Raw genomic sequence first — 22,064 nt, 5'->3', positions numbered from 1 at the left:
CCAGGAGCTAATGTAGGTCAGTGAACACAGGGGTGATGGGTGATTGGGTTTTGATGAGCATTAGGATATAGGCTGCAGAGTTTTGGATGACCCCATGTTTACCGAGGATGGGAAGTGGGAGGCCATCCAGGTATGTTGGAATAGTCAAGTCTAGAGGTAAAGAAGACATACATGACAGTTTCAGCAGCAGATAAGTTGAGACAGGGGCAGAATCTGGTAATGTCACCGAGTTGGAAGTAGGTGGTCTTAGTGATCATGCAGATATGTGGTCAGGAGCTCAACTTGGGGTCAGATATGACACTCAGGCTGTGAACAGTCTAGTTCAACCTCAGACAGTTGCCAAGTAGAGTGGGAGGGAGCACTCACTAAGTTGAGTCTGTCAGTGTGGAGGCTTAGCTGAGTCATGAGTGCTTTAGATCTGATTTGTAATAAGAAGTTTTTTTGTCCTTTCCTTCTAATTCACTGCCTTAGGAGTAGGCCATTAAACCCCTTGAGCCTGTTCCACCATTTATTTGGATCATGGCTGACCTGTATCTCAACTGCATTTGACTGCCTTTGTTCCAAATCCCTCAATTCCTTGGAAAAACTCAGCAGGTCTGGCAGCATCGGTGGAGAAGAAATCAGTTGACGTTTTGAGTCCTCACGACCCTTCGGCAGAACCACCTAACTATACCTCAGTTCTGCCGAAGGGTTGTGAGGACTCGAAACGTCAACTGATTTCTTCTCCACCGATGCTGCCAGACCTGCTGAGTTTTTCCAGGTAATTCTGTTTTTGTTTTGGATTTCCAGCATCCGCAGTAGCTTTTAGCTTTTTGTTTTTATCCCTCAATTCCTTACTCACTAAAATTAATTTACCTCAATTTTGGTGGCTTCATTTAACCTAACCATCCACACCATTTTTGAAGAACAATTTGCAGATTTCCAGTATGCTTTGTCTGAAAAAGTGCTTCCTGATTTTAGTCCTAAATGATCTAGCTTTAATTTTAGGATTATGATTGTTGTCTAGATTTCCCCACTAGAGAAAGTGGTTTCTCTAAACCTTTTAACCCTTTTATCATACTAAATGCCTGAATTAAATCACTCCTCAATCTTTTATCTTGGGGAGAACACAGCCATGTTTATGCACCTGTTTGCATAATTCAACCATTTAAGCCCAATTACCATTCTGGTGAATGTGCACTGAACCCATTTGAAGACCAATATATCTTTCCTGAAGTCTGGCACCTAAAACTGAACAAAATACTCCAGATGCTGTCTAACTAAGGTTCAATTCAGTAGCATCACTTCCTCACTTTTAATTTCCAACTCTTTTGCGTTAAAAGCCAACAATTTACTTGTCAAGGTAATTTTCACAATTTCCTGATGTCAATGTTCGAGTCATTGTAATTGTTTGACTTAAATGCAACATTTCTTCAAAATAAATTCCTGTCTTGCCTTGTAAACTCTTTCTTATCCTTCCTGTCAGTTATCACATGGCCTTCCACAAAGGCAACATTGATGGTTATCTAATTTCATTTCAAATTGCTCTAGCTATGATGCAATGGATGCCTCTACCTCTCCCGCTCATCATTCACCATTATTCACTTTTTTGCTATAATTCCATTCTTGATTCATCAGTGATTACATAAAGTGGTTTAAAAGCATACACCATATTCACAACTATACATATGTTTCAAAGTTGTTGAGTCAATATAAACACCAGCTCAATTCAAAACAGGAAGTTTTATTGAAAATTGTATACATTAGGCAGTCTTAATAAATACATTTGATTTAATTAGGACCATAAATACATTTGTTTGGTTAGGATCAATTCTAAACAATGTGCATATCGGTAGTAATTAGAATATAACCATTCCTGGAGTACATGTATTAAATACAGAAATTCATCACCACCCACAAAAAAACTGGTAAAGCCATAAGTGAAATATGTACAGTTTGCATGGGGATAAGGCTATGGAATTTAATACATGGATAACAAACCCAAAGGCTCACCTTGACTTTTTATTAATGCATAAATCCCTTTCACATTCATTCTGACTCCCCAACCTGCAACTGTTTTTGTTCAGATATCTGAATCCTCAAAGGTACAGTCATGATTGTTAAAACCATTGTTCCTGCTACAATAAATTACAGTTTTCTAACTTTGTGTAATTTTCAGTGTTGGGAAGGAGTTGGACCTTAGGCATATTTCTTTATTTCATCGTACAGTACCAGTACAAAAGCACCACCCATTCCTCTCAATACATTCGACCAGGCACCTTTGAAGAAAGCTTTACCTCCTTCATCTTTTAAAATTTTCCTCCAGCAGTCGATTGTGCCCGAATACATAATATCAGCTGTTAAGACATTACAACAATAATGTTAGAATATATATTACCCGCTCATAGCAAAATATACTCTATTCACTGGTAAAGATGTGATGGATCCCAATGTTTCTTCTCTCAGACGAAATAAACTGGCCAGTTTTAGTACATGCAGAACTCAATCATTGGCGTCTAGGTATTTTTTTGTACCTATATAGTCTTAATGTCAGTAAGGGAGAGGGTTGTGGGGCGGTTAGCTCAGTTGGCTAGTGTGTGGTTCAGAGTAACACTAACAGTGCGGGTTTGATTTCTGTTCTGGCTGTGCTTCGTACATTTAGGACCTGCCCTCTCCACCTGCCGTGAGAGCGGAAGGCAACAGCAAACAACCACTGACAAAAACTTCCAAGCAAATAGCTCAGGATGAAGTATCAGCAGACAATGAGTCAAGGACCTGCCTTTGGGCAGAGGATACAAGGCATAGTCTTAATATTAGATTTCCTCCTTTTAAGAATGCACAATAATGAATACGAAGGAATGAGTACAATCTTATAATTTAACTTAAGAGTCAAAGAAGAGAACATTTTGAATGGTTTGTATATCACTTGTACAGCATAATTATTTAAGTAACTGGCATGTTGATAATCCACTTCCACTGACTCACTGGTATTTTATAATAAATAGTTTTCCAATATTTTTATTGTTGATGGTGGGGTCTAATTGGTTTTAGTGATGGTAGTCAGTGGACTTATTGCAGACATATTCTATATCCCTCTTTAAAATAAATTATTTCAGCTGTATATTCCCTATTTTCCTAATTTTCTTGGTCTTCCTGCACCATCCTGTTCAAAAGGATGCACATGTTACCTGTTCTGAGGTGCCTAATACTAAGTCTGTATTGTCAGCCATAAGGATATACTCAACAACTAGAATGGTTATGTCTCCCTCCTTTTCTATGGGGAAGTGCCTGGCTCAACTGAGATCAGTAACTCAGAATCTGGGGAATTTTAGGCACAAACTTATAGCAGAGTGCTTTGGAGCCCTAAAGGTGTAGTGCTCCACGTCTTTGATGCAAGATGATGGTCAAACATAGTATTAATGCCCATGCCACATTATTAATGCTAGTTTATCCAGAAATGATCTGTAACTGGTCATCAGAATATTGTTTCAAGTATATTAAGATTTATAATTCAATAAGGTTCAGAAAAGCATTTTGTGTTAACTGCTATTTTAATGCGTTTAACAAAATGTATCAAATAAAGGTACATTGTCATCTTTTTCTAACCCACCAATGAATGATTTTCTCGTAGTAATTATATAAATGCAAGTTGTTGTAATGCTAAATGGAGAAGATACAAATAGTAACATTGTTTATTTTATGATTCTTCACTTAATAATGAGTGTTAAAGACTGATGTCCAGCTGGTTCAGTAGATTGAGCCTTGGCTTTTCATCTCTGGTCTGGATTTAAACCGAACTCAAAGTGATGCAACAAAAACTTCCTCTGTCTACAGCCTGTAAGAGCCCCCTGTGTGAAATGAGTTTGAGCAGTCTCATCCTAGTTTCCAGTAGGCTTGGATCCACAGCATTAAGTGGCAATCTAACTGTGAGAGGCCCAAGGGCAGCAGGAGCCCGAAGTGAAAAAACGTCGTGGGCAGGATTTTATCATCGGCGATCGCGTCCGCGCCTGCCCGCGATTGGGTCAGCTCCGCCCGCCTGACGAATGGAAAATTCAGCCCCGTGTGTGCAGTAAGGATTGTTATTAGCACCAATAAAGTACAGCAAAGGAAAAAGGCCATTTAGACCATTATGCCTGTGTCTGCTGTTGGAATTGAGACACATTCCTGAAGAGAGTCATGTTTCTATTTCTGTGAGTTTCTAAGTTCCAATGCCTCCTTCTGTGCTTTAATTTTTTCTAGGTTTTAAACATGTTAAGACGCGTCATTCATTTTCTCAGGAACACCCCTTCATCTTTTGGGACCATAATATGTTGGTGTTAATACTCACAGCATTGTGTTACTAGTGAGTTTGCAACAATGCTCCTAATGCAAAAAATTCCTAATCTTGCTCATGAAGTAAGGTCAAACGTAGCACACAGGAGGGTGAAAGAAATCTAGAAGATATTGTGCAAAGAGGACTAAAGAATGGTATGGGGAGAGGAGTGAGGAAGAAGTGCATTTTAAAATATGGGAGAAACTCATATAGATATGTGTCATCTGTTAAGAAAGCAAATACAGACCAGAGACACGTTTGCATTCAAGTAAGAGGGTTTCTGCGTTCAGTAAAATAAACATGGTAGTATATGTCTGGATTAGATTTACCTCAGGACTCAACTGTTGTGGCTTTCAAACCTAAAGTACAAGTCACAGGCTGCAGTGTAAATTGCTGCACCGTGTTGTAAGAGATGGTGGCGTAGTGATCATATCAGTAACCAGTACCCCAGGCTAATGTGTTGGGAGCTGGGGTTCAAATCCCATCTTGGCAGCTGGTAGAATTTTTAAAAATGAAAGCTAGTCTCAGTAGTGGTGACCATGTAATATCATTGATTGTCATTAAAAACCCATCTGGTTCACTAATAGTTCTGCCCTCCTTACCTGCTCTGGCCTACATGTGACTCCAAGCCCACAGCTACGTGGTTGACTCTTAACTGCCCTCTGAAATGGCCTAGCAAGCCCCTCAGTTGGGCAACAAATGCTGGCAGTATCCCACGAAAGGAATAATAAAAAAAACAAGCTCAGTTAAAGAAGAAATGCCCGTTTGGCATGTCTCCGATGTTTCTGAGACTGAACAGGCTTGGCAGTCTCAAAGGGAAAAGCTGAGAACGGGAAAGCAGCAGTATAACTCCAGTCAATGCGATTGCTACACCCTCAGAGGTCGTTTTATTATTCAATCGCACAGAGAGGTTTTAAGATGTATGTGCGTTACCTCATTTTACTTGCAGTTAACTATTTTTCAGCAGATTAAAATTGAAAGGATTCATTCTTACCACTCTTACGACCCGACTGCATCATCATGCGCCGGCGGACAGTGTCAAACGGATAAGACACCAGGCCTGCCACCGCTGTCACAGACTGGGCGATCATCCAACTGATCAGAATGTGCACGTTCTTGGGATCCGGCATCATACCTGAGATTAAAAAAACTCAAGACTTAACAGCCAGCTCATTCGTTTGATCTTCACTGATAAATGACAAACTTGACTGGTTTCTTGCAAATACGTTTTTAACAATGTCTAATGACTGACTTTCATCGTCAGCCTTTCTGGGAATCAGGTTGGATGGACGCAGGCAGGTGGAGGAAAAGGCAATTTGTATTGAGTGCCGCCTTCCCCCCCCGCCTGCTCTCCAGCCAGCGGGACCCTGTCATTCACTGCTCCTTAGTTGGCAAGACCCCACCATTTCATTACCCGTCCCCGAGATCTGATCGTTAATAGATGGGGTAACTGTACACCAGTGTGGCACCGTCATAGTGTGCGGCTTGCAGTTAACAGTGTGAATGGACTTGGACTTGCTGACATGGAGCAGAGTTACCTTAAATAGGTGATCATAACTTTATAACTGGAAATATGCATTGTCTGGCTGTGTAAAGTGGATGCCAGTCAAGAGGATATGAAAAAGTGACGGAAATCAATAAAAAGGGAGTTTTATCCACTGGGTAAAACATTAATGTGTAAGAAAGATATTCCTGAATAAACACATTGAACTCTTCTTCCATTATCAAGGGAATAGCACAGAGCACGTCCCCCTTCCGAATCTAGCTTAAATGTTTGGGGTCCTTTAGGACATGTAATAATTAGCTAGAACTTTCTAAAATACCTTAGCAGATGAGGTTGACGAGCCCTGGCATAACGGGGTGAACATGAGTCGGTTTTTTAAAAAACTAAAATAATCCATAAATTTTAATAAAAAATCTCAGCTGTTTCTAAGGGGATTCCTGATTTCTGCGTTTTTCTAGAGATGGGAAATGATTTTGGTGAAGTCCACTTTTCAAATGCATCATTGTAAATTAAAATTACTGCGATGAGTATGTGTGTGTGTGTGTGTGTGTGTGTGGAAGTGTTTCAGGACACATGGGCTGCAATCCCTACAGGTCCCTCCTCACCTTTCGCTGTGTCGTAGATGCCAAAGTAGGCAGCTCGATAGATGATGATGCCTTGGACCGAGACGTTGAATCCCTGGTAGAGGCCCTTGATGCCATCCGACTTAAAGATTTTCGTGATGCAACTGGCCAGGCCAGTGAACTCTCTCTCGTTCAGGGCCTTGCCCACATCGGCTGCCAGCCGCGTTCGGGCGAAGTCCAGCGGGTAGACGAAACAGAGCGAGGTGGCACCGGCGGCTCCGCCCGACGCCAGGTTCCCGGCGAAGTAACGCCAGAACTGGGTCTTCTTATCGACGCCCCCGAGGAAGATCTGCTTGTACTTGTCCTTGAAGGCGAAGTTGAGAGCCTGAGTTGGGAAGTACCTGATCACGTTGGCCAAGTTCCCACGCCAAAACGATATAAATCCCTGCTCTTTGGGAATACGGACCACACAGTCTATGATTCCCTTGTACTGCATTTCTGCTGTAATCTGTTTGCTGGCATGTTGGACCTGAAAGAGTTTTTTTAAAAAAAAGTTTAAGAAATCATCGTTACCTCAGGCTCTTGCGGATTTTGATCCTTCCTCATATTATTAACCTGGCATTACAACCTCGTCCTAAAAAAAGATTCGAGGAACATTATCGCCCGATAGCAGAATGCGTGGCAGGAATTGAGGAATCGAGAAAGAGAAGGATTTTGTACTTGTATAACTCCTCTCACTGCCTCAGTCAATGAAATATTTTTTGTGTTGGAATATGGGGGAACGCGTCAATTTGGACGCAGCAATGCGATAACTGACTAGTTCATTTATTTTACTGATGTTTCTTACAATCCAACGTTTCTGCTAACATGTTGCGAAACCTGGTTCCGACTTGACCTCCAATCTTTCCATTTTAAAGAAATCAGAATGTCACTTTGTTTGTTCTTTCACAGGATGTAGGCGACGCTGGCTGGGCCAGTATTTATTGCCCATCTCTAATCGCCCCCCAGAAGGTGGTGGTGAGACGCCTTTTTGAACCGCTGCAGTCCATGAGGTGTACGTACAACCACAGTGCTGTTGGGGAGGGAGTTCCAGGATTTTGAGCCAGCGACAGTGAAGGAAGATTCGGGAAGGGGAGCTGCACTCATCCAGGCAAGTGGAGAGTATTCCATCATACTCATGAGTTGTGCCTTGTAGATGGTGCCTGGATGAGTGCAGCTCCCACAACACTCAAGGAGCTTGACACCATCCAGGACAAAGCAGCCCACTTGATTGGCACCACATCCACAAACATTCACTCCCTCCACCACCAACACACAGTAGCAGCAGTGTGTACCATCTATAAGATGCACTGCATGAATTCACCAAGGCTCCTTTGACAGCACCTTCCAAACCCGTGACCTCTACCACCTAGAAGGACAAGGGCAGCAGACACATGGGAAGGCCACCACCTGGAAGTTCCCCTCCAAGCCACTCACCATCCTGACTTGGAAATATATCTTATTTCCTTCACTGTACCTGGGTCAAAATCCTGGAACTCCCTTCCTAACAGCATTGTGGGTGTACCTACAGCACATGGACTGCAGCAGTTCAAGAAGGCAGCTCACCACCACCTTCTCAAGGGCAATTGGGGATGGGCAATAAATGCTGGCCCAGCCAGTGAAGCCCACATCCCGGAAATGAATAAAAAAGAATGATGAGCTCTTGTGTCACCATCATGTTACCCGCCTCCTAAGTATATGACCTTTCCTGCTGGTTAAAATTAAACGTCAAGGTCAAACAGTATAATGGAAGCTGACCTTCACTGTCACCTTTTCGAACTGCCCTTGATATTGATGGATACATATTCAAGCGTTTTACTACGGAATCCTTAACAGTTTTAAAACCAAAGATGAGAGGCGCTGAAGTGAGACCAAAAAAAAAACAGGGACCTGGGGAAAATTTGGAAAACACCCAAGGAAGCCTGCTAACTCCGCACTCGATATAATCCGCACTCAACATATCTACACAATGGCAAAGTCATAGGGTCACACAGCACCCCTTCAGCCCATGGTTGGTTAAATCTAGAGATGATGCTGATGCTGGAGAGTTACGCCTCCACCTGAATCCTGCAGATGTATCTCCACAAAAGTGAGGAGTCCTCCTGGCAGCAGGAAAACCCATCAATCTGCAAAATGGGAAGAGCTCTCTCCCTCTCTCTGCATTTATATGTGTCTGCTAGGCCGTTTTAGCCTGGAAATGAAACATCCAGAGGAGACCTTGTTAAGATTCATGGGATAATGAAAACAAACCCCAAGCGATCCTGTCCTGTCAGCTATGTGGGAGCAGTAGACAAGAGAGCATAGGTTCAGGACTATGGGAGGCAAGCTGAGGTCAGAAATGAGCAAGTTATCCCTTCACACAGAGGGCGCTTAACAACTGGAACTCGGCCGCCGGGAAGGGCATTGGAGAGCGGGACACTGGATCGATTAAAGAAACAGCCAGACGATGTGCTGGGAAGAGGGTAGAATTGGTATTCTGAAAGAACTTTCATTTTTCACCTTGTGAACAAGTGCGCAGTCATTTGGAAAGTATCGAATATAGAAAGATCTATCTGAGAAATAAAGTGCTGGAAATACTCAGCAGCTCAGGCAGGTGGTGGGGTGGGGTGGTGGTGGGGCGGCGTGGGGTGGTGGGAAACAGAGGGAATGTTTCAGGTGACCTTTCATCACAACCCGAAGTGTCACCGAACTTGTTTCTGTCTCCCCAGGTGCTGCCTGAGCTGCTGAGTATTTCCAGCACTTTCTGTTTTTAGTTATTTCAGATTTCCAGCACTATCCTGCATGTGTAACAAATAACTCAATGGGCCGATGAGCTCTGCTCTGGGCTGACGACAAACTGCGCCGCCGTGGGTAAAATGCGACCAAAGGGCCTAAACTTTACCCCTTGACAGGAAGGGCACAGAAACGGGACCGGCTAATTCAAAGCGTGCAGCTCTATTCTTCAACGTGAACACCAAGCCGCCGGTTTGCTGGCTCACCCACGGGTGCTATACAAATGACGCGTCAGCTTTCATTGAGAAGTTACAACAGACAAATCCTTCCAAAGTGAACACCAAAGTGCCGGGTTTAATGCCTGTGACAGTCCAAACAGGGACCTGATGAATTCGAGATTTTGGTGTGTACGCCCCATAATCGACAACCCGGAGTTTTTTTGGGAACTTATCACCGAAACAGCATCAGGACTACTGGAGTCAGTGTTCGGTTCCCTGTGCATATTTTGCCAAGCAACAATTCTACATATGAAATGACATCTTGTGTGACAAGGCTGCTGCTATTATCGTCTCTCTCCGGCCTGGCGACCCATTCGTCCTCTTCCATCTGCAGTTAGGGCTGTTTCTGTCTCCACTTAGACCCATGTGATGACCCAGCTCCATGTGATTTTCCATCTCCAGTTTGCCCATGGCCATATTTCGCCGAATTTGATTTAATTTAATTAAACAAAAAGTTTAATCCCGATCCATTAGAGGTGCTGGATCCGTTTTAATAGATTGGATTACATCGGATATAGGGCACAGAAACAAGCCATTCGGCCCGACCAGTCCATGCTGGTGTTTATGTTCCACTGGGGCCTCCTCACATCTTTCCTCATCTGCGTCCAGCATCTAATCAAATCCGCTCCTGTAAAAGTTGCTCGTGAGAAACCAGCGGAGACTCACTGGAGTCTCAGCGTTTGGTTCAAACCCTGATTCTAAAAACGGAAGCTGGAAAAGAATCCAGTGAGTGAATGAGACGCGCGCTTCTTTTTATAGCCAGTCACTTCGGCTACCGTGGTGCTCTTTGACTTGGGCCAGTAAGTTTGCAAGCTCTTTGACAACCCTCTATTCCCTTCTCCCCCATTGGCTTGTCTAACTCCCCTTTAAACGTATCAATGTCATTCCCTCCAACCACTCCCTCTGGTAGTGGGCTCCACATTCTCACCACCCCTTTGGGTGGTTGCCTCTGAATTTCTCATTGGATTTCTCGGTCCTATATCCATGACCTCTACAGTTATACTCTTTCCCACAAGAGGAAACATTCTCTTGACTATTGGTACAAAACTTTTGGATGATCCCCTCACGCTGTAGGGGGTAAAAATGGAGAGCAGACACAGTGACTTGCTTCTCTGAAGAGAATGGAAAGTCCATGGCGCTTGAAATCGGAGAACCCAATGGGCTTCCCAAAGAGCCTCTGGCGCTCCAGTTGGGACCAGTTGAATAACATTCCTATGGGTCCTATTTTTAAAACGGTGATTCGGTGTCAGTTAAAACCCCCATGGTTTATAACACCCCCCCCCCCACCCCCGTTTATAAACCCCCTGGTTCATAACTGCCCAGGCAAACCAGCAAAATCAAGCCAAGGTCCAGCAGAGTTAGGAAATGGCCCACCCCCCACATGTCTCCAGCAAATCTGCTCCTGTAAAAGTTGCACGTGAGAAAGCAGCGGAGACTCACTGGAGTCTCAGCGTTTGGTTCAAACCCTGATTCTAAAAACGGAAGCTGGAAGATGATCCAGTGAGTGAATGAGACGCGCGCTTCTTTTTATAGCCAGTCACTTCGGCTACCGTGGTGCTCTTTGACTTGGGCCAGTAAGTTTGCAAGCTCTTTGACACGACTTCTCTCGGCTTTACCAAAGTTGCTTTGGGGCGAGGCCGTTCATTTCAACCGGAATCGTGGATTTCACGGACCTTGACTGAATGTTTTACAACTCCAGCTTTATTCGGTGATATATATTTATACACACACACACACACACACACATACACAAGTTCTGTCCCTCTTACCTGCAACAGCAATTTCACCCTCTCGATGGGCGCTACTGCCGTCTTGGAAATGGCAGCGGCAATCCCGCCGGCCATAAAATCCTTGATGAAGCTGATCGCGTAGTCACCCATCTGGCGGGTTAAAGGACGACCTTTCCGGCGAGGGAAACTGAAGAGGGAAAGTGCACGCCCGCAGCGACCTCCGGGGATATTTGCAGCGGACCAAATGGACGTCTCTCCTCCTTCACACCTAATATAAGCGTCCCATATATCGCGAGAAGGGAAACTGGGGCAAGAGCCGCTGCGCCGAGGGCTGGCACCGCTCGCATTGGTGCGATTCCATAAATTTCCTGTGTCACAGTTCAGAAGAGGCGTCGTGATTGTCAAAAAAAAAGGATAGCGGAGTACACTGGGGACATTTAAAGGACACCTTTGATCAGGAACAAGTTTAAATAGTCACAATGTCGTGACCCTGTGGCCGCAAACGCCGCTTGGCTGTTTAATTTGGTCAAATATTTAATAATCAGTAACCGTTTTTCGAAGTTCTGTTTTTGATTAACAATTTAGTTAACAGTTAACCAAATATTCAAAAATAAATACAAGTTAAAGGTTACAAAGCGAAATAACTTTAATAAAGCGGTGTCCGCTTCGACGAAATAGTCGCCTTAACTATTTTTAATGTTTTAATTTTTTTTTGCATGACATTAGAGCTTTTGATCTCTGAGATTAAACTGCACTTTTTGTCCATTTCTTTTTTTTTTAAAAAAAAAGCAGCAGAGTGTAGCTGGGCTCCGGTGTAATGATAAGTTCACTGGGTATAAATGCTGTAGCTGGTGGAAGTTCAATAACACGGCACAATGTGTAACACAGGGAGATATGAATTAGTGCGAGTCTTCAGTTATTGGCATTGGAAAGAAATGCCTGGGGAAAAGGCGCCAGCGAAGCTCAATTCAGCCAACCCGACGTTTGAACCTCGATGTGTGGATACCGTTTAACTACAATGATCTTCGGAAAATCGTTGGATTGTCACTTTTGGTTGTTGCGCTTGACTTTGGACATGTCCTGCAAACCCTGAACGGTATGTGGAGAATGCTCAGACTGTATTTGGCCCCCTAACTTGGCCCATTCCCGCAAGGCCTGGCCATATATTTCTGTATATGGGTCCGTGAGGCTTATTTACAACGGGTGGCGGTAACTGTGATATTTATAGGGCGGAGTAACGATTTCCACAGCCAATTGGAAACGCGTGGACCTGCATTTGGCCAGGCTAGAGTAAAACAAACACCAAAGAACCCTCACTTAAGAGAAGGGAAATAAAGATTGACGTTAAAATGTGAAACCAAAGCGAGTCGATACCCTGAGATAAAAGCAAAATACTGCGGATGCTGGGAACCTGAAACAAAAACAGAAAACTCAGCAGGTCTAGCAGCATCTGTGGAGAAAGAAAAACGGACTCTCCTCTAGTAAGGACTCGAAACGTTAACTCTGTTTCTCTCTCCACAGATGCTGCTAGACCTGCTGAGTTTTTCCAGCATTTTCTGTTTTTGTTCTAGTAGATACATTGTCCTGCGATGTGTAAACTTGGACTTGGTTAAAGAGGTGATGAGCAAGAGATACACAGCACTGGAACCTGACTGACATGCTGGGAATGCCAGAATAAGACGGGTTTGAATGTTTTGAGCTGCAGTAAGACAATCTCTGTGGAGATTGAATGCACAACACTACGTCATATGGATGAAAAAACTGTCATGGGAGTCATCAAACCGCACACATATGGTAACCAAACAATGGCACCCACTCGTGATTAACGTGAAACGTAAGTACATACGAATTGGGAACAGGAGTAGGCCATCGGCCCCTTAAGCCTGTTCCCCATTCATTAAGATCATGCCTGATCTGATTGTAACCTGCTTACCCAAATAACCGTACACCCTCTTGTTAATCAAGAATCTATCTACCTTAAAAATATTCAAAGACTCTGCTTTCACCGCCCTTCGAGAGAGTTCCAAAGATTCACGACCCTCTAAGAGAAAAAATGTCTCCCCATCTCTGTCTTAAATGAGCGACCCCTTATTTTTAAACCGTGAAGCAACTCAGATATCCAGGGAGGTGTAGTGCTCGCGTGAGGGTGAAAGGATGCTGTGAACTTGCTGCACAGGTTTCCTTTGATACAAGGGGGAAAAAATCCATAATACTTACAGAAACACATTTGGACAAGTTAACTTCAGTGGCAGGAAATACAGAAAATGGTCACCCGCCATGTGCATGTAAGAATATCTACCACATCGGCTACTAGTCTGCACATGGTAAAAAAAACTGTTTCAGATTATGATTCCAAAAAAGATAATGCACATCATAAAATATCCAAAACGTGGAACTTCGCCTGTTGTGCCAGCAATGCTTTCAGAAAGTCTGATTTCACACAGCAAGAGTACTCCAAAAGAAAAATGACCATCAAATCCTCCTCCTTCCTCCTCCAGTTACCACAGACTTCCAATGGCTTGGTCCATAATTATGCTTGGCAAAGTGCTGCAGTCGTTTGCCATTACCATTTGCGGTATGCCTGACCAGGAAACTCTCCCAGTCTTACTGCCTGCCATCAAGTGTTTTGGAAGGATTTACAGGCTGATAATCAACCTGTTTGGCTAAGGTATAAACATACCTTCCATGGTCATCAAGTCCTAAAGTGGGATTTGAACCCAGAACTTCTGACCATAAAATAGCTGTCAATGACATTGAAAGTGAATTGACACTGCCTGAAAAGCAGGAACTAAAGGGCACAAAGAAAGCCATGACTGAAGCTCCAACAAGGGGACGGCAAGAATTGGAGAAGCTCAGGGAGGAACAGTTATTCAACCAACATCTACAAACATCTTCTTGATGCCAGCATCTCCTAAACGGCCATTTGGACCACGAACAGTTTTGTGAAGTTTCTCATCTGATCCATTGTAACAGTTCCCAAGAAATCCAGACAGTCAGATGCACCTCTTGCTGCTCTGGGGAGTTGGCCAAGCATGGCTTATTGGAAGTAAAACTCCACAAAGCATTGACCTAGAACACAAAACAACATTTTCTTAAAGCTCTACACAATTATAAACATTTAACATAGTGAGCCATGTGCTAGTGATTTCCATATGTTTATGTAGTCATACTCAGATTAATACAAAAACAGAATTACCTGGAAAAACTCAGCAGGTCTGGCAGCATCGGCGGAGAAGAAATCAGTTAACGTTTCGAGCCTTCATGGCCCTTCGGCAGAACTGGAGCATAGTTAGAAGAAGGGAGAAATATAAATTGGTTTAAGGTTGGTGGGGGGGGGGGGGGGGGAGAGACACATTGAGGGTGTGGTGTGGTGATTGTGGAGATGAGGAGATAATCAAAAGATGTCACAGACAAAAGGGTCAAAGAGGTGTTGAAGGTGGTGGTATTTGTCTGAGAAAAGTGCTAATTAAGAATGGAAGACAGGATATTCAAAGTACAGCTCTAGTGGGGGTGGGGTGGAAAGACTAAAGGTTTTAGTTTTAGATTTAAAAATAATGGAAATAGGTGGGGAAAGAAGAATCTATATAAATTATTGAAAAAAAAGCGGGGGGGGGGGGGAAAGAAACGGGGTGGGGATGGGGGGAGGGGGAGTTTAAGATCTAAAGTTGTTGAATTCAATATTCAGCCCGGAGGGCTGTAAAGTGCCTAGTCGGAAGATGAGGTGCTGTTCCTCCAGTTTGCGTTGGGCTTCACTGGAACAATGCAGCAAGCCAAGGACAGACATGTTGGCAAGAGAACAGGGTGGAGTGTTAAAATGGCAAGCGACAGGGAGGTTTGGGTCTTTCTTGCGGACAGACCGCAGGTGTTCCGCAAAACGGTCGCCCAGTTTGCGTTTGGTCTCTCCAATGTAGAGGAGACCGCATTGGGAGCAACGAATACAGTAGACTAAGTTAGGGGAAATGCAAGTGAAATGCTGCTTCACTTGAAAGGAGTGTTTGGGCCCTTGGACGGTGAGGAGAGAGGAAGTGAAGGGGCAGGTGTTGCATCTTCTGCGTGGGCATGGGGAGGTGCCATAAGTGGGGGTTGAGGAGTAGGGGGTGATGGAGGAGTGGACCAGGGGTCATCTCCACAATCACCACACCACACCCTCAATGTGTCTCTCTCCCCCCCCCCCCCCCCACCCACCTTAAACCAATTTATATTTCTCCCTTCTTCTAACTATGCTCCAGTTCTGCCGAAGGGCCATGAAGGCTCGAAACGTTAACTGATTTCTTCTCCGCCGATGCTGCCAGACCTGCTGAGTTTTTCCAGGTAATTCTGTTTTTGTTTTGGATTTCCAGCATCCGCAGTAGCTTTTAGCTTTTTGTTTTTATACTCAGATTAATGTTTACCAGTTAAAATTGTTGAGAGCGATGTTGCCTCAGCAAATTTTGGATATCCCAATAGCTGACAGGAAAGAAAATAGTCGAACATAATGCACCTGTAATAATGCTGCTTTCATATTCCTCAGAGCTAACTGGCCAGTTAACCAACAGAGATGTTGTTACACAGCAGTGGAAGGTGTAAAACTGGAAAGTAATGCCACAGCAAAATTTGAGAAAGGTCTAATTCACAAATTTTTGTGGATTGTGTAATGAAGAAATGGGCTGACCTTATTGATGTGCCCAGGTAGGTGACAAATGCACATTAGCAATACCAGCAGTAGGCAATTCATTACCGAGTATTACATTTGGGCTTGATAACTGGGGAGGTTTGGAGTTCCTTCTATGAATTAAGAAAGGGCACCAAAATACTGTAATCCAATTTGGCCTATTACTGTTTCATCAGTCTACTCTCGCTCATCAGCATTGTAATAGAAGGTGTCGTTGACAGTGCTATCAAGTGGCACTTAGACAGCAATGACCTGCTCACTGATGCTCAATTTGATTCCCTCAGGGCCATTCGACTTTGACCTCATTACAACCTTAATCCAGGCAATGAGAAAAGAGCTGAACTCAAGAGGTGAGGTCAGAGTTACTGCCCTTGACATCAAAGTAGCATTTGACCGAGTCTGGCATCAAAGATCCCTAGCAAAATTGAAGTCAACAGGAATCAGGGAGAAAACTCTCTACTGGTTGGAGTCATACCTAGCACAAAGGAATATGGTTGTTGTTGTTGAAGGCCAATCATCTCAGCTCCAGGACATCACTGCAGGAGTGCCTCAGGCTAGTGTCCTAAGCCCAGCCATCTTCAGCTGCTTCATCAATTACCTTCTCTCCATCATAAGGTCAGGAGTGGGTGTGTTCACTTATGATTGCACAGGTTCAGCACAATTAGCGACTCCTCAGATACTGAGACAGTCTATGTCCAGATGCAGAACAATCTGGACAACACTCAAGCTTGGGTTGATAAATGGCAAGCAACAAATGTGCCACACAAGTGCCAGGCATTGACCATCTTCAACAAAAGAGAGCGTGGACATCTCCCCTTGACATTCAATGGTATTACCATTGTCGAATCTCCCATTATCAACATCCTGGGAGTTACCATTGATCAGAAAGTAAACTGGACCCGCCATATAAACACTATGGCTACAACAGCAGGTCAGAGGCTGGGATTTCTGCAGCGGGTAATTCACCTCTGTCACCTCACAGTCTGTCCACGACCCTTTGAGAAAAGTAATTCCTCCTCATCTCTGATTTAAATTTACCCCTAAGCCTAAAACTAAACAAAAAATTGGAGTTGAGGCCGAAATTAGATCAGCCATGATCGTAATGAATTGCGGGGCAGGCTCAAGGAGCTGAAGTCAGGAGTGTGACGGAATACTCTCCAATTGCCTGGATGAATGTAGCTCTAACATGTTATAAACACAGAGTTTATAAGTTTTTATAAGGCAGATGTAGTTTAATGTGGATAAGTGTGAGGTTATCCACTTTGGTCAGAAGAATAAAAAGGTGACTTATTATTTAACTGGAGAGAAACTTCAGAATGCTTCAGTGCAGAGGGGTCTAGGTGTCCTCCTGCATGAATTGCTGAAAGCTAGTATGCAGGTACAGCAGGTAATAAGGAAGGCAAATGGAATTTTGGCATTTATTGCTAAAGGAATAGAGTATAAAAATAGGGAAGTGTTGTTGCAACTGTACAAGGCATTGGTGAGACCGCACCTGGAGTACTGTGCACAGTTTTGGTCCCCTTATTTGAGGAAGGATGTAGCTGCATTGGAGGCAGTTCAGTGGAGGTTCACTAGATTGATTCCAGAGATGTGGGGCTTGTCTTATGAGGAGAGATTGAGCAGTTTAGGCCTATACTCGCTAGAGTTTAGAAGGATGAGAGAAGATCTAATTGAGGTATATAAGATGCTAAAGGATAGACAAAGTAGACGTGAAGCGGATGTTTCCCCTTGTGGGGCATTCTAGAATGAGAGGCCATAGTTTTAGGCTTAGGGGTAGATTTAAATCAGAGATGAGGAGGAATTACTTTTCTCAAAGGGTCGTGAATCTGTGGAATTCATTACCTCAAAGTGCAGTGGATGCCGGGGCGCTGGATAAATTTAAGGAGGAGATAGACAGATTTTTAAATAGTAACGGGGTGAAAGGTTACGGGGAGAGGGCAGGAAATTGGAATTGAGGCCGAAATTAGATCAGCCATGATCGTAATGAATTGCGGGGCAGGCTCAAGGAGGTGAACTGCCTACTCCTGCTCCTAGTTCTTATGTTCTTATGTTATGTTTTGGGACTCTGTATAAGTTTGAAGTAAAATGGATTAGTGAAGGGGGTCATGTAACTTGTTCTGAATTCTGCCAGACAAAAAGCCTGGGTGGCCTGGTTATTAATAGTTACAGTGAAGGCCATATTGATTTACTGGGAAGAAGGCGTAATATGTTCACATCTGTAAACAATGACTACAGCATCTCTGATAAGAGTTAGTCTCCAAGTTTCATATGGACGTGTTAGGAATGTCACGTTTTGTAAATAGTTGCACTTTAAATAGTCTATTTAATTTCAAGACAGAATGGGTTTTGGGGTCTAAAGGATAGCATTTCTATCTGGATACAAACCCATGTGATTCACAATGCCATCGAGATGGGCTTTGGGAAGGTAGAAATCCATAGGAAGACATTCCAGGATTGGATGGCAGGCTTTCTGAAGAGATCCCTGAACCTTGCAGACATGATCAACCTGCAAGAATCTGAGAGAGAGCAGCAAGATAGAGGCAGCCAGTCTCTATTGGTCACCATGTAGAATATGGGTGGGAGCTCGTGTTCTGATTGAAGTGACAAAGTTCATGAGGATTTAAATCAGCTGGAAGATTCACCTAGCTTTGGCTTCAAGGAAGGAACCTTCACCATGAAAGTCAGTTCAGGGATGAGAAGTTATTCTTCTGGAAAAGGGAAAAGGAAGCAAGCCATTGGCAGCTGAGAACAGCTTTGAACTGGTTCCTGGAGAATGAAGTGTCCATTTAGGGGACAGAGGAAAGTATAAAATTGGAGGGGGATTTTCAGTCATTTTAAAGGTTAAATGAGGGATATTTTCTGTAGTTTAGAGTATAAATTGCCTACTGCATAGTGACAATGGAGCATTTAGTTGTTTATTACAGCTTGAAATTTTATCCTGTGATCCTTCCAGTCTTTGGAAATTCAAATATCTTTTTAAAAGTTATTGGTCTCTGTGGGGATCATAACAAACAACACTCAAGAAGCTCGACACCACAAAGCAGCCTGCTTGATCAACACCTCACCCGCCACCTTAAACATTCATCCCCTCTACCACCACTGCACAGTGTGTACCATGTACAAGATACGCTGCAGCAACTCACTTAGGCTCCTTCAACAGCGCCATCCAAATCCGCAACCTCTACCACCTCGAAGGACAAGGGCAACAGATACAAGGGGATCTGAAAGTTCCCCTGCAAGCCATACACCACCCTGACTTGTAACCATATTACCAATCCTTCACTGTCACTGGATCAAATCCTGGAACCTCCTTACAAACAGCACTGTGGGTGTCCCTACACCACATGGACTCCAGTGTTTCAAGAGGAAGCTCACCACCACCTTCTCAAGGGCAATTAGGGATGGGCAACAAATGCTGGCCTTGCCAGTGACACCCATATCCCAAGACTAAAGAAAAAAGTCAAGATCTTCCACTTCTCTTAATAGCGCAATAAAGCATATTTATGATGAAGTAAAGTTTGACACTTCAAGACTATCTACATTGACTGATCAGACACCATCAAGACAAATCCAAATTGCAGCATATCCCTTTCTTTTCCATCTTCTTGGCAGTGTTGGATTGCAGAGTAAATTAATTCAACAATATAAGAACAGTGACTGGCCCTAGTTTTTGCATTCGTTGCTTCGTTTTATCTTTTCCACATATGGTAAATATATAACCATAACTGAAAAATGAGATTAGCTTGGAATAGGCTCAAGCATGGAATAAAAAGGTTAAAATCTCTTCATTGGGACATCTTTCAGACACTGGCCCAGGATTTTCCTGTCAACAGGGTAAGAGTAGTGTTGCACTGAAACTTACCACAGAAATTTGCACACAAGTGACTTAGGTTGATTCTACACCAAAATCCCTTGGTGCAAATTTCCATCATTCGTGCCACTCCCAAGTTACTGTTCTCAGCTCAATACCATAGCTCCGTCCCACTCAAAAGTTTCCTGCATTTATACCAGTTCTGAATGGGCATAAATTTACACCCAAAACTTGAGGCGCAGCTGGAAGTATTTCTGCTGTATTGAAGTAAACTTTTTAGGAATCTTTCTTATTTCTCCTTACTGAGTTTTGCGCTGTGTTTTCTATATATTTGAATGCTTTTTTTAAATATCACACCAGAACCTGTTATATAAAAAAATGTTGAACAGAACGTTTCCTGTCTCTGAGTACCAGGGAGGTTTAGGTGGACATGAAAGATCCCATACTGCTAGTTGAAGAAGGGATCTTGTTGAACATTTCACCCTCAAGCAATACCTCCAAAAACAAATTAGCTGACCATTCATCTAACTTTTATTTGTTGGTTCTTCTGCTTCAAAGTTTCAACACAGCTGTTATAAAAATGAATAAGACACAGGAGTTTAAAACATCACAGAATGGGTATAGCACCCACTACTGTGCCTGTGTATTAACGTAACATGAGTGGAGGGTAACCTGAGAGTAGAGAGGTCACAGGAGGTTTATGATCCACATAACAATCCACCCCAGGAAATTTACCTGTTGTACCAAGGGCACAGTGAAGTATTGGATTAGGAGGGAAGCTCTTACTGACATGTGTCCTTCATCAATCAAGTCTTGCAGGGGCAGCCAAATAGTACCAGTGGCAATTAAAATTTCAAGCAAGTAGTGCTCCGTAATACACAGCAGAATACCTAAAAGGCTAAAAGTGGAATTGCACCAGAAAACCTATGAGAAGGAACGCGCACAGGCGGCCTGTTTCTGTGTTGTAGATTCTATGCAATTCTTCACAGGCAGTGCCACAAAGCTGATGTACCAGAAAGGCAAGGTCATATTTCAAACATGAAGCAAAAAGTTGCGATTGCTGAAAACATCTGTTCTGACGAAAGGCTGTCACCCAGATCTTTTTTGTCAAGTTGTTTGTTCACTCCAGACCTGTTGTGTTCTCTCAGTATTTTTAGCTTTTTGCTTCTTTGGAACTTTGAAGGGGATTATCTATTGTCACAGCTTTCGATTTTGTAGTGGGTGTTTCTTTGGAACCAAAGCTATTGGTTACTGTTGTAAATGTATTATTCATCTCAACAACACCAAACAGAATAGTTGGTTATTCATCTCTTTGAAATTTTTGGGGCCTTTATGTGTGCAAATTGGCTGTCCATGTTTGGAATGCATTATAGCGATTCCAAATATCTAAAAAAAAATTGAATAATATGTTGCATGTAAAATAATCTGCTTTTGTTGATTTTGTCTCACTAGAGTGCTTTTCAATCATCCCTTTGTTATGATCACAGCTGAGATTACCCCTGGACAAGCCTGATACCAGGGTGGAACCCAGCTCAGTAGATCCTAACTTTTATTTGTTTGTTCAGATACATAGAGAGGGGCTACTGAACAGAGTCACCGAAGTCAGCTAATGAACTTATAACAAAAGCATGAAACATTTATTAAACAAGAAAAGATGAACTATATTATAATACTCCTTTATCCACAACTATACATTTACAGATATAAACAGATTTGTAAGGATAACACAAGTTACAAAAGCTATCTTAATGTTCTCAGTAAGTACACCGTCCAGGTAAACCAATTGGCAACCTGTGATCAGACACACCACACTCTGAAACCAAGTGGCAAATGCCACCCCAGACAGATGCTGTGGATCTCTCCTTAACTCCCCCCAGACACTTGTTACATTGTGAGCCAACCAGCCTCACTGAATTCCATCTTTCACACGAGGGTCTCCAATCTCCACTCTCCAAGGACTCGCCTTGGAATCTTCTCCCAAATTGATGCTTTCTCTCTGACGCCCTCTGCAAGGGTTCACCTCCAGGGTTTCGAACTCTTCTTCTGATGTTCCTCTCCCCGGGTCACCACATGCATTCAAGCTTTCTTCCACGCACTCTCTCACCGACTCAGCTGCCAACAGTACACCACTGCTTCACATGCCCACAGCAAAGAGCTACAGACCTTCAGCCATCTCTTTGGACCTTCTTGTCTCTTGCAGGCTGTTCTCACTTTAAATCTGCTTTCTGCAGCTTTTTCCTCTTTAAAGTTGAAGCTTGGAGCCTTTCTCTCTGCCCCTCACTCTTAACTTCACTTAACAGGACCTTTTCCAGATTCCTGAACTTCCCTTTGACCAGAAGGTCTGCTTGGGACTGTCTCCATTCCCCTGGATTTTGGGGCCTTTTCTTTGGCTTGGGGCTGGCTATCTGTCCCCTTTTGCTCCAGGTACTCTGGCAGGTACTTTCAACTGACTTTACTCAAATAGCTTCCAAATCAAACTGCGGTT

General features: G+C 43.3%; 1 protein-coding gene and 1 pseudogene across 2 annotated transcripts in view; both read right to left on the bottom strand.

Annotated features, from left to right (window-relative positions):
- LOC144693029 (cytochrome c oxidase subunit 7C, mitochondrial pseudogene) overlaps positions 1-22,064 on the bottom strand; it is a 93,109-nt pseudogene that overhangs the window by 56,713 nt on the left and 14,332 nt on the right. The gene's annotated exons all lie outside the window — the stretch shown is intronic.
- Positions 1,704-11,374, bottom strand: LOC144692982 (ADP/ATP translocase 1). Its single transcript, XM_078562205.1, has 4 exons — positions 11,157-11,374; positions 6,401-6,887; positions 5,286-5,426; positions 1,704-2,336 (listed from the first exon to the last, which is right to left on the bottom strand). The coding sequence occupies exons 1-4, from the start codon at positions 11,265-11,267 to the stop codon at positions 2,179-2,181; spliced, it is 897 nt and encodes a 298-aa protein (XP_078418331.1). The 5' UTR covers positions 11,268-11,374; the 3' UTR covers positions 1,704-2,178.

The sequence above is a fragment of the Cetorhinus maximus genome, chromosome 2, assembly GCF_964194155.1.
Source record: "Cetorhinus maximus chromosome 2, sCetMax3.hap1.1, whole genome shotgun sequence".
Taxonomy (NCBI): Eukaryota; Metazoa; Chordata; class Chondrichthyes; order Lamniformes; family Cetorhinidae; genus Cetorhinus; species Cetorhinus maximus.
Note: the sequence above shows the minus strand (reverse complement) of the source record. Positions and strands in the feature narration are given on the sequence as shown.

What these genes read in the sequence shown, in the direction of transcription:
- LOC144692982 (XM_078562205.1), bottom strand. Translation starts at nt 11,267, where the DNA reads ATGGGTGACTACGCGATCAGCTTCATCAAGGATTTTATGGCCGGCGGG. An exon ending in GGGTGAAATTGCTGTTGCAG is followed by an intron (nt 6,888 to 11,156) that starts GTAAGAGGGACA and finishes AAACTCTTTCAG; the next exon opens with GTCCAACATGCCAGCAAACA. An exon ending in CATCTACGACACAGCGAAAG is followed by an intron (nt 5,427 to 6,400) that starts GTGAGGAGGGAC and finishes TTTTAATCTCAG; the next exon opens with GTATGATGCCGGATCCCAAG.